The sequence below is a fragment of the Leuciscus leuciscus genome (assembly GCF_965113295.1).
Source record: "Leuciscus leuciscus genome assembly, contig: HAP1_SCAFFOLD_775, whole genome shotgun sequence".
Classification (NCBI taxonomy): Eukaryota; Metazoa; Chordata; class Actinopteri; order Cypriniformes; family Leuciscidae; genus Leuciscus; species Leuciscus leuciscus.
In genome coordinates this window covers 9,123-22,101 of record NW_028117965.1, presented here as the reverse complement: position 1 = coordinate 22,101, position 12,979 = coordinate 9,123, and the positions used below count along the sequence as shown (strand labels likewise).

General features: G+C 37.2%; 1 protein-coding gene across 1 annotated transcript; it reads left to right on the top strand.

The window, feature by feature from the left end:
- Positions 1-4,125: 4,125 nt before the first annotated feature.
- On the top strand, positions 4,126-7,096 carry LOC309491960 (fibroblast growth factor 12-like). Its single transcript, XM_082190989.1, has 2 exons — positions 4,126-4,991; positions 6,861-7,096. The coding sequence occupies exons 1-2, from the start codon at positions 4,796-4,798 to the stop codon at positions 6,974-6,976; spliced, it is 312 nt and encodes a 103-aa protein (XP_082047115.1). The 5' UTR covers positions 4,126-4,795; the 3' UTR covers positions 6,977-7,096.
- The last annotated feature ends 5,883 nt before the right edge of the window (positions 7,097-12,979 follow it).

The following is a 12,979-nucleotide window of genomic DNA, read 5'->3' as shown; positions in this document are numbered from 1 at the left end:
GTGTCAGATCCCAGCACGCACGGCGTTTTACATTGGGTCCCCTAGCGTAAGATACTTACGCAGTACGAGAGACCTCTCGTAAGAGAACGTACTCGGTTACTAACGTAACCTCGGTTCTCTCTAGAAGAGGGAACGAGTACTGCGTATCTTGCCGTGCATGCACACGCTCTGGTTAGCTTCGGCGATGAAAAACCAGATATCAGCTGCCTGCGAGCTGGATTTATAGGCCTAAGCCACGCCCGTTTCAGCGGGACGTGATGCAGTGGGCGCGAAGCACCCTCATTGGGTCTGACGTCACGCTAGGCCTCACTCGATAGGCTGCTGCAGTTGCCGCAGAACAGCCAATAGGCACACGAGCCGTCTTGCCTATGTCTGTATGCTGCCGCAACGCGTTTTACAATAATACAAAATTAAGGATAATTTTTTGGCTTCAATATCTCGCGGAAAAGGGATTTTCCCCTAGCGTAAGATACTTACGCAGTACTCGTTCCCTGCACATACCCGGTCACTGCAATGTTATTGCTGATGCGCTCTCTCGATTTCGATTTCAGACTTTCAGACAGCTGTGCCCCTCAGCCAACCCGGATCCTTCAACCTGCCCTCCGTTAGCAAACATAATACTAAATTAAACGACCTGCTTACGTCAGCTAGACATTACATTTCTAAAGGCGTCGCTCCCTCTACACTTAAAGCCTATACGTCTGCATGGTCCGCATTTCTAATGTTTTGTTTCTCCTTCCAAATTTCAGTTTTTCCTATCCTAATTTCGACCGTTTGCTCCTTTCTCGTCTTTAATTTTGAAAATCGCAATCTTAAAATTTCTTCTATTCGCAGACTCCTTGCCGGCATTCAATTCTACGCTAAATATTATAATCCTAATTTTCAAAGCCTTTTTTCTGAATCATCCGTTCGATTACTACTTAAGGGGTTAACTAAATCTTCCAGCAAAATTACAGACAAACGTCTACCTATTACCCTGCCTTTATTGCAAAGATTAATTTTTTCTGTCTGCAATGGCCTTCTCTCTGCGTACCATAATATTCTTCTAGAGGCAGTGTTTTTATCTGCCTTCTACGGGTTTATGCGTCGAGGGGAATTTACTTCAGAAACTAATAAATTCGATCCTGCCCATGGCATTTCCTTTTCAGATCTACGCTTTGGACCTAAATTCTTCACACTCTTTCTTAAGCACTCCAAAACTGATGCTCAAGGTTCTGGCGTTACCTTAACATTCTCAAAAATCAATAATAATTTCTGTCCCTTCACAGCTATGGTTAAATTTCTTAAAATCCGGCCTAGAACTTCTAAATACGCACCGCTATTTATATTACCTAACGGAGCACCCCTTTCCAAGGCTTGTTTTAGAACTCACTTAACCACTGTTATCAAAAGCTGCAGTCTATCCCCCTCTCTCTATACCGGCCATTCATTCAGAATTGGGGCAGCTACTACAGCAGCTGAACGAGGAATGGGCAGATGGTCTTCCTCAGCATTTGAATCATACATCAGACCTGATTCAAAAACCATTCTTGAAGCTCAGCAAGCTCTCCAGTAACAAATCAGGTAAATTCCATGCAATTACTGGTGGTGGTGTTACTGGTGGTAACAGCCTTGCGTAAAAAAAAAAAAAAATGTCTGTGTGGTCTAACGAGGCCTGTCTATGTCTGGCCTAACGTGGCTATATCTGTGTGGTCTATCGAGGCCCGAATATGTATAGCCCAATGTTGCATTGTCTGTGTGGTCTATCGAGGCCTGGTATGTTTGGCCTAACGTGGCTATATCTGTGCGGTCTATCGAGGCCTGTCTATGCCTGGCCTAACGTGGCTATATCTGTATGGTCTATCGAGGCCCGAATATGTATAACCCAATGTTGCATTGTCTGTATGGTCTATCAAGGCCTGTTTACGTTTGGCCTACGTGACTATAACTGCGCGGCCTATTTAAAAAAAATAAAAAAATAAAAAAAAATATTAATTAAAATAATCAAATTAATTAATTAATTAAAATTACAATTTTAACTCAATTAAACATAGGCTCATGAGAATTAATCTAACGTTTATCATACAGATTATGGTAACTCTTTTTCTATCTTTCAGGAACCTCAGGATTCATAACTGGTGTGTATACTTTCGTCTACCAATTTTGGGGGGAAGGCTGGCCCCGTCCCGGTGGTTTCACAATCCACCTACTTTTGGGGGTCGGCTGCGCCCCTGCCTTCGTCTTCAGGCAGGAGATGCAGATTCCGCTACCCTCGGATTACGAACTATGGACGGGGCCTACGCCAAAGAACTTTATAATAACGCTTGCTGAGCTGTCAATAAATGTATGCTTCGTTACATCATTTTATCTCCCGAGTCTTTCTGGTAGAAATAAACAGGAAATGCATGATCAATGATGTAAACAGAATTCAATTCTGCTGTAATGCAGCTCAAGACAATAGTGTCATTATTCAGCTGAAGTCAGTTCATTGTTGATTCAGTTCAGTTCAATAACTGTGTAAAGTACATTATTAAAAATGAGTTCAATTCATCTATAAAGCAGCTCTGGGTAAAACGGTGATGTCGTCATCCAGCTCAGACTCAGTTCTCATCCATTAGTGTCAGTGCAGTCAAATCAATAATATTACTGAACTTAGCCAAATAAGGCAAAGTGGCAAGGAAACCAAACCCCAAAAAAAAAAAAAAAACTTGGGAAAATCTAGGCTCAATCGTGGGGCTAGTTCTCCTCTGACCAAATGAACAAACATGATGTGATTATGATTCCAGGCTGCATCACAAGTCAGATTGTGAAGTGATATCATTCAGAATATTTTATCCAGTTCCTTCGGCTTGAAGATCGCGGGTACATCATGCCGGCATATGACTACGTAGGGGGAACCATTTTACCAAGTTCTCAGGAAACAGTCGTGACTCTCTAGTTAATTTCTATAATGCATCATTAAGTGGTTAAGCAGCATCGTTGTACGGGAAACTAGAGCTATTGAGCCAAATGCAGCAGACAGGGAATCATGATTGTAATTTTTTTTTTTTTTTTTTTTTTTTACATGATTGTAAAATCCCTTCAGATTCTTAACCACTGTTAAACACATCTACTATAAAATAATGAATTATTTGCCGTTTAAATGTTTCTTGCACAAATATAAGCAGAATACTACTTTAGAATGGCTGTCAATTGAGAAAGATATTCTTTGGAACCAGATGGTACAGTTACATCATCTAACAGCAGAGGCTAAAAGGGCCGCGCTAACCAGCCACCGTTGAACCCTTGGCTGCTGAAGAGTTCTTTAGCATACTAATGTGTAAGAAAGAACTGTCATGCCTTGTTTACCCAAAAACTCATTCCTCTCTCAGTGGATCTGTTGGAGTTTGAATTAAAGGATTGTATTTTGATCTCCAGTCTAATTGCCTCTCTGTTACGGTGTGCCAGCTGAATAAACACTGTTCTTTTCCCATTCTTTTATTTTCCTTTTGTTTTATTTTATTTTTCAAATACTGTTCTGATCCTGATGTTCATTTAAAGTGGTGTGGCATGCTGAAATAATTGTATTATTGTTTATGTATAAATAAAAACTGTGGCACTAGAAAAATGTACTAAAATGCTATTTAAAGGAGAACTTGGTAACTTTTTTAACTTAATAAAACTGTCTAGAAATCATTTGGATGGTTAAACAACCTGTTCTGGTGATATTGGTGACTTTCCCCGCTCCCCCCAGCGTTCCCAGGCGGAAAACCAACCTTGCAACTTGCGCACTGCCGTCCCGGCAAAGTGAAATTGGAAGTCTCGTGAGAAGCGAGAACTAGAACGAGAACGAGCGCGAAACATAAATTGCTTTACGGCAATTCGACATAAACACACACGCATGTATGATGTATTACCAGATTACTCACCTCGGTAGACATAGCTCCACGCGATACAGTTGGCTTGCTCCGATCAAAACAAACGCACATGAGCAGAGGTAGAGAGGGGGAGGAGGCCGCCGCAAGTGAGTTTTTTACGACTGTGTTGTGAAATATACGCCCCCCCACAGCTGTAGGGGGAGCTCGTGGGGAAAACATGCGACAACAAAAGGGAAAATCAGCGAAGAAGTGACTAGAGTTCGCTAGAGTTACAGAGTTCTCCTTTAAAATCAGAAAAAGTCAAGTCAAGTCACCTTTATTTATATAGCACTTTTTACAATACAAATTGTTTCAAAGCAGCTTAAAAATAATGCAACAAAGTTTGTTTCCAGAAGAAAATAGCGTCACAGTCCAGCTTGATGGTTCATTTTTGTTTTAAAAAGTTATTAATTTAGTTTATATTTTATAGCCGCTCTGGAGAAAACAGTGATGTCATCGTCCAGCTCAGTTCAGTTCTCATACAATGGTGTCAGTGCAGGCAGATCAATAATATTGTTGAATATTAAATGTACAATATTAGGACTCTTTAGGTCAAACTGCATTGAAACGTACAGTTCTCTTGTGGACAGGAGCAGGGACGATCTGTTAAGGTTTTAAGTTCATCAGTTTTGGCTTGAGTCCGCCAAGCCACATTGACCTCTGTAGCATCCCTAGCAAGGTAGCGTCTGCTGCATGTCACCTGACCCAGATAAGAGATGCTAACTCCTGCTGCCTCTCTAACCTTCACATATTCTGAACACACACACTTGAAATAAACACACACACTTTCATAGTCCTTCAAGCTACATTACAACACCTGCAGCCTCCCTGGGGACTCCCCAACAGGACTGTCTGACCCCTTTTTCTCCTCTAAAGGGACGAGTTAATTCACGTATTGTTGTTGTTTTCATCCGCAGGAGATGTTCACACCTGAGTGTAAATTCAAGGAGTCTGTGTTTGAGAACTACTACGTTATCTACTCGTCCACCATGTACCGTCAACAGGAGTCGGGTCGAGCCTGGTTCCTGGGCCTCACCAAGGAGGGTCAGGTCATGAAAGGGAATCGAGTAAAGAAAACTAAGCCCTCCTCACACTTTGTACCAAGACCCATTGAAGGTAGGGTTTTTGCAAAAGTGTGTTTCCAGCATTCAAGAACCCTGTCATGTAATTCAGTACCAAAAGAAATATTAAAACGTGACCAAATGAAAAATAATGTGATAAGATTTATTATATACCCTGTGTAGATTGTATAGAGAGGGACTAAGGGTACTTTGCTATATTGACGAACTTGGAACTCCATTGGTTTCATATGCTTGCCTCATACGTCAGATCAAGATGCATTTAATTCTTTGCATGCATTTGTAAAAGTAGAAATTATTTTCATATATATTTATATTTGTATAGATTTTTTTGTGCATCTAACCACGCAAACCTAACCACTAATAATATATCAATATAAAACATGTAACAGGCAGATAAAAGTACAGGTATGTACTGCAAAAAACGGACAGTATATAATTTACAAACAACTCATGTTGCATTCCAAGTCTTCTGAAGCCATACTATATCTTTATGTGAGGAACAGAGTAAAAACCAGACAAATTGTATGTCACGAGACACACGAAAGCCAATGGCATTTCAAAATTAAAGCTGATGAATATGTTGTGTTTTGAGTCTTATAGCGGATTAAGATGTTGACTAACTTGTTCAATCTTGAACAATGACTGAAACTTTGTTTTACTGGCACTTCTCGTGTTTATAGCCTTCTTAAGAAGAATTGCTTGTTGTATTCCTCAACTGTAAGTCACTTTGGATAAAAGCATCTGCTAAATGAATAAATGTAAATCTAAATTATCATTTTTGGGTCTGTTCCTCTCACATCTTTATTTTTTTTCTGTGTCTTTATTGATGCCTGAGGTTTCTCATTGAAAGTAATCCCTAATGAAAAATAAATATACCAAAATATATTTAAAATACATTTATTTCATGCTAAGTGTACATATTTATGTAGCCTACTTAATATAAATACCATGCAATTGTACTTTTGGTATACTAAATTGATGTACTTAAAGTCTGCTATAGGAACAACTAATTTTGCAAATTAAATAATTAAATAACTTTAGTTGTCCGGAAATAGTGCTGAGGTTCAACTAAAGCTATACTTAAGTATATTTGATTATGCTAAAATGGAACTATTGAAAGTATACTTTAGGTACACTTTAAATATCTTGCATTTAAAGACTGATAGTATACAGAGATCAAACTACTAATAGTGATATTAAAACACATTAAGGCCTAGTAATTAAGAGATGTGCATTGTGCTATAAAGAAATACTCCAAATAAAGTTTAATTATAATATTTATATTAGTATAAAGCGTAATGTCAAGTAAATATGTTAATGTTTTTTTGTACTATACTTAGTATGAAATAAATGCATTTTAAATACAGTTTGGTATAGTATTTTTTAGCTAGGAAAGTTGGAAAATGGAGTTCCAAGTTTATCTATATAGCGATGTCTATATAGATGAACCTTTAGTATAATAATAATAATAATAGTAGTGATGCTTCAGTTTTTGACACTTTGGCAGTAAGTACGGGTGAAAAGTGGGTGTTACATACCAGAATGGAGCCAGATGGTTTGAGACAAGGGGCAAAAAACTAAGAGGGCTAGAAAAATGCCAGAAAGAAAAATTATTATGCAAAAAAGTTACGCAACAAGACAAACCATTTTTTCTTTGGAATTACATGCACTGATGAATCGCACACAGCAATACCAACATCATATATAAAGCAAGCAAATATGTTCAGATTTGATTTCATTTTCACTTTAACCTTTAATATTCATGCATTTTTTAAATAAAAATAAAAAATGTACAATGCAAAGCTAAAAAGTATGTCAGACTATAGACTGTCTCATTACTCATAATGAGTAATTATGTCAAAAGTAATGGGTATTAATCTCTTGATGTGTTTGTATATTGCAGTTTGCATGTATAGAGAGCCTTCACTGCATGAGATTGAAGAGAAGCAACGCTCCAGGAAAAGCTCAGGAACCCCAACGATGAACGGAGGTAAAGCGGTCAACCAGGACTCCACATAGCAGGGCTTAAACACAGGAGGCAGAGCAGCCCCTTCCCCTCGCCCTCTCCCTCGCCTCCAACCACGGGGATCTACAACAAGATGACAAACTGAACTCTTGCCTGAGAAAACTTCTAGAAGAACACAGAGGGGGGGGGGGGGGGGGAGAAAAAATTTATATTCCAAACAGGAGTTGAACTCACATTTTATGCAAAAAAAAAAAGTTCAATGGGCAGTCATTTGGTTCAAAACAATAGTAATATTCTTTGTTTGGGGTTTATGCTGAGAGAAATGAGCTTTAAAACGTTCTCATGTGTTCATTTTCATGTGAATGCTCTTCATGCTTTACTTTCATCAAGAAAAATGAGAACTTTTCTCTCTTTGCTCTATGCTCATTGCTATTGATTCTGTTTGTGGATATTATACAGATTTGAGCAAGGTTTTCTGCTTTCTTTTATTTATTTATTTTTCCCTTTTTTGATTATAATTTTTTTTAATTATTATTATTACCCAAGTGGCGAATGCACTTTGTGACTCCAGATTGCTGGAATGTCAGGAGGGTGAATGTAGAATGTATGCTCAGTTACTTCAGAAGCTTTTGAGGGTGGTCTTGGATCGTTTCGTTGCCTATTCATTTTGGTATATCCATGCAACACTTTCTTCAAAAATCTTGCCCGCCTTGGCGCACATACGTCCAGCACAGGTACACTGTATGTGTGTATGTTTGTGTGTGCGTGGCACTGCTCACCATCTCTAAACTGCGACTTGGTTTCAGCTGGAGTGCGACGCTCTTTATTACGATGGACAGCTAAGCTTTAGATGGAAAGTAGGCGATTTCCTGTGAATTATTCTCAAATTTCCTTGCACCCAAGCAAACTTAAGTATTATATTTAGCTCAAAGTATGACAAGCAACTCAGGAAGCTCTAGTCTTAGAAGTGTGACCCTGACACCAGCCCTGTCCAGTAAAAAAAAAGCACAAAGAAGGCCAGTTTATTGCCCCTTTACGGGTTTGGAAGTCGGTCTGGACAGGGTGGGTGGATTGTGGACTATAGGAGGAGCCTGGCATTCATAAGTCTTCCAGTATAAATGGCATGAGAGCTGTGCCCAAGTATGCAGCAACAAAATGCAGACTTAAACGCATGAGTCCTCAGAAAAGTGTGTTTATAGTTAAGTGAGAAATTGTCAAATGAATAACATGTATGTGACAAAGAGTGTAAAAAACAGACACCCAATGCAAAGATTGTCCAGATCAAATGAGTTTCCAGACAAGAAAACACTGTAATGAGAGTGTGTCCTTTCGCTGTGTACAAACAGAACTCTTTATTTTTCATGTTTGCAGATGTTTTCACCTAAATGAAACACTATCATATATGCATTATGAATAATGAGATGTATAAAATATGCATTGATATTATAAAGCAGAATGAAATTAGGATTGTTTAAGAATAAAAGTATGATATTTAAAGCTTTCACCCCTGTGTCACTGCATAGCTTATTTTCCAATGATTCTCTTGAGCAACTTTACTCAAGTAAGTACATTACAGTAAGTGCATTTAATGTAGCACAGAGGCAGAATAAATGCATTTACACAGGTATAATAATGTTATGATAAAGCTATAATAAATGGTTTAAACATTTAAATTCTGATTGGCACTTCCCACAAACAGGGTACAAAATTTGCCTGAAATTATTCTTCAAACAGTAAAATGGACATGAAATGTCAGTAAAATGGTCATTTTATTTTTATACAGTACTTTTATTTTTATTTTGTAATAAATTATTTTTTATTTCATTTTTATACAGTATTCAGTATTTTACTGACATTTTATGGTCAGTAAAATTGACATGATTAACTTCAAAATGTGCCTGTCAAATTAAATAATGTACAGGCTTTTTATTTTATTTTGAAATTATAAGAGGTTTGAATGTGTAGACTTGGAATTAAGCCTTTTTCCCCGTTATTATTTGATTCACGGAACCAGACACCAGTTATCTTGCCAAGAAAAATCTTTATTCGTCAGCATAGGAGAGAAACTTGAGAAGATGTTGTATTCGGGCCAGGTCTATGTGTTCCCGATGTTTCTCTTCTGTAGTACAGTAAGATTGAGCTTATATACACCACTGAGCGACTTTCAACTTCCTTGTAAGGTAGAAAAACATTTTGCTTATGTTTAAAAATGGAACGTATACCTCATGCTTACACATGGTACAATCCACTTTCCATTTTAAGAAACTATTTCTCAGTGTATACACAGTGGTACATTTGTATCAGTTGAAAAACATTCCTTTCCTTGTAAAGAACATGCCAATTGTACACATTTAATGGATCATCATCATTGGAACATCTCTGCTCAGTGAACGTTGCATTGCACACATTCCTCTAAGCAAAATATATAACTCTCCCAGCTCCCCTCTTTGTGTCTAAAATATGATCCTTAAACAAATGTGCCCATGCAATCTAACTCATTCAATTTAAACTTCATAAGATAATACAACTGATTATGAAATAATAATAATACAGATACATAATATTAAATAATGAAATTATATTAAAAGATTACATTTTAGTCTTCAGTATAGAAGCTTATTTCCGCCACAGAATGAAAAATAAAAAAGGTATGACTTTTTATCTCACAATTAAGACTTTTTATCTCAGAATTGTGAGATATAAACTCAATTGCGAGAAATAAACTCGAAATTCTGACTTTCTCAGAATTGCATGTTTATATCTTGCAATTCTGACTTTATAACACGCAATTGCGACTTTATATCACGCAATTGCGACTTTATATCTCGCAATTCTGACTTTATAACACGCAATTGCGACTTTATTTCACGCATTTGAGACTTTATATCACGCAATTGCGAGTTTATATCACGCAATTCTGACTTTATATCACGCAATTTTGAGTTTATATCTCGCAATTCTGACTTTATATCATGCAATTGTGAGTTTATATCTCGCAATTCTGACTTTATAACATGCAATTGTGAGTTTATATCTTAAAATTCTGATTTTATAACACCAATTGCGAATTTATATCACGCAATTCTGACTTTATAACACAAATTGCAAGTTTATATCACGTAATTCTGACTTTATATCACGCAGTTGTGACTTTATATCTTGCAATTGATCGATAAAAAGTCACAATTATCAATTTTATCAATTATCTTTAATTATATTAAATGTTTTATTCTGTGGCGTAAACATGCTTCCATAAGTTTGCCATCAAACCTTTGTTTATCATTTTTGTGATATGGTATTTTCCAGCAATAAACATAAACATTTCTGCCTAATGTTTTTGGGGCTATAGCAGGTTTGAGACCAAATGTTGATTTATAGTTGCTCAGAAGCTTATTTTCATGTATCCCCCCCCCGGTTACGGCTGACCTAATCTATTCAGCCTAACATTGAATTATAGAAGTCTATAATGTGTTATGTGTATGCTAGGCCAAAGAGATGTGTTTTTAGTCTAGATTTGAACTGACAGAGTGTGTCTGCTTCCCGGACAATGTTAGGAAGATTGTTCCAAAGTTTTGATGCTAAATAGGAAAAGGATAGAATACTGTCAGCAGTCGTTTTTGATATTCTAGGTATTGTCAACTGGCATGTGGAAAATTTTCCACATCGCAATAGAGATCGCAATAGACGTGAAGGACTATAATGCGTTAAGGGCTCGCTCAAGTACTGGGGAGCTAAACCATTTAGTGCTTTGTAAGTAATCAGCAATATTTTAAAGTTTATTCAATGTTTAATAGGGAGCCAATGCAGTGTTGACAGACCCAGGCTAATATGGTCATAATTCCTGGTTCTGGTTAGAACTCGAGCTGCTGCATTTTGGACCAGCTGTAGTTTGTTTATTAAGCGTGCAGGGCAACCACCCATAATAGCATTTATAATAACATTAAAAATTATAAAAACATTATAAAAAATAAAAACATTAGCATAACATAATAACATTATTACAATAATCTAGCCTTGATGTCATGAACGCATGAACTAATTGTTCGACGTAATTTAGATATATTTTTAAGATGAAAAAATGCAGTTTTAAAGATGCTAGACGTGACTTTCAAATGAAAGATTGGTATCAAAGAGCACACCCAGGTTCCTAACCGATGATGAGGACTTGACAGAGCAGCCATCAAGTTAGACAGTATTCTAGATTATTACGTGAGGACGTTTTTTGTCCAATAATTCAGAATTAAGTAGTAGGAAGTTGCTAGTCATCCAGTTTTTATATCATCTAAGCATTCCGTTAATTTTGTGAACTGGTACGTTTTGTCAGGGTGTGAAGAAATATAGAGCTGCGTATCATCAGCATAACAGTGAAAACTAATGCCATGCTTCCTAATGATATCTCCCAAGAGTAGCATGTACAGAGTGAACAGCAACGGTCCTAGTACTGAGCCTTGTGGTACACCATACTGAACTTGTGATCGATAAGACATCTCTTCATTTACTGCTACAAACTGATAACGGTCAGATAAGTATGATTTAAACCATGCTAATGCAATTCCACTTATGCCAACATAATTTTCGAGTCTATTTAAAAGAATGTTGTGGTCGATAGTGTCAAATGCAGCACTAACATCGAGTAACACTAATAGAGAGATACAACCACGATCGGATGATAAGAGCAAATCATTTGTGACTCTAATGAGAGCTGTCTCAGTACGGTGCGGTCTAAATCCTGATTGAAAATCCTCGCAGATATCAACATTGTTGAAAATATTGCCTTTTCTAATATCTTTGACAGAAAAGGTAGATTCGAGATCGGCCTGTAATCGACTAATACTGTAGGATCAAGTTGTGTTTTTTTAACAAGTGGTTTAATCATAGCCAGCTTAAAAGTTTTTGGTACGTATCCTAATGACAAAGATGAATTAATGATATTAAGAAGAGGATCTATGACCTATGGAAGCATCTCTTTCAGTAGCTTAGTCGGTATAGGGTCTAACATGTTGTTGATTTAGATGATTTAACGAGTTTAGACAATTCTTCCTCTACTATAGCAATGAATGAATCAAATTTTTCCTTAGGGACACTACAATGCACCGTCTAATGCGATACTGTAGTAGACGGTTACATAGTTATAATTTTCTCCCTGATATTATCAATCTTATAAGTGAAGAAGTTCATAAAGTCATTACTGCTGTGCTGCTTGGAAACTGCTGGGCTTGAAGCTTTATGTTTCGTTAGTTTAGCCACTGTTTCAAATAAATACCTAGGGTTTAGGGTATTTTCTTCTAATAGGGTTGAAAAATAAGCAGATCTAGCAGCTTTTAAGGCCTCTCTGTATGCAATCTAGCTCTCTTTTCATGCAAAATACCTCCAGTTTTGTTTTCTTCCAGTTGCGCTCCATTTTTCTTGCTGCTCTCTTAAGGGCCTGCGTGTGCTCATTGTACCACGGCATTGGACTATTTTCTTTAATCTTCTTTGTGCGCAACGGAGCAACTGTGTCTAAAGTGCTGGAAAAGAGAGAGTTAAAAGTTTCTGTCGCAATATCGAGTGATTCTAAGCTATCTGAAGTAAACGAAGAGAGGTGAATCAGAGATACGTGCATAAATAATTTAGTACGGCTTTTAATGTGGCATTATGTCTCTAGACAGAATCTGAAGTTGGCACATAGTCTCCTCAGAGCTTAACTCCTTGTTACAAAATTCAAATGACTGATAATGATTTATCTGATTTGCAGGCAAGTCCAGGTAAATCATATCAGCCTGAAAGTTAAAACACTCACTTGACATTTTAGGATTGCACTTCTCTGGGCTTAATTCTACTCGTTGTCATGGAAACAGACTTTCCCTACTGTCTGTAAGGAGAATGAAGAGGAGGAGATGGAGGGGGAGGAGGGCTGCAGAGGATTTATTATTTTCTTTTTCTGGAGAACAGATTGAGATTGTGTTTGAGATTGTTTCTCTCTTTGTCTTTTTAAAAGTCACATACATATGGTAACATAGCAGTGATGTACAATTACAAGTCTCTGATGAGTGTGTGTGTGTGTGTGTGTGTGTGTG

Excerpts from the sequence above, each read along its gene's own strand:
- LOC309491960 (XM_082190989.1), top strand. The coding sequence starts at position 4,796 with ATGTTCACACCTGAGTGTAAATTCAAGGAGTCTGTGTTTGAGAACTAC. Across the intron at positions 4,992-6,860 it reads TGTACCAAGACCCATTGAAG|TTTGCATGTATAGAGAGCCT; the intron begins GTAGGGTTTTTG and ends TGTATATTGCAG.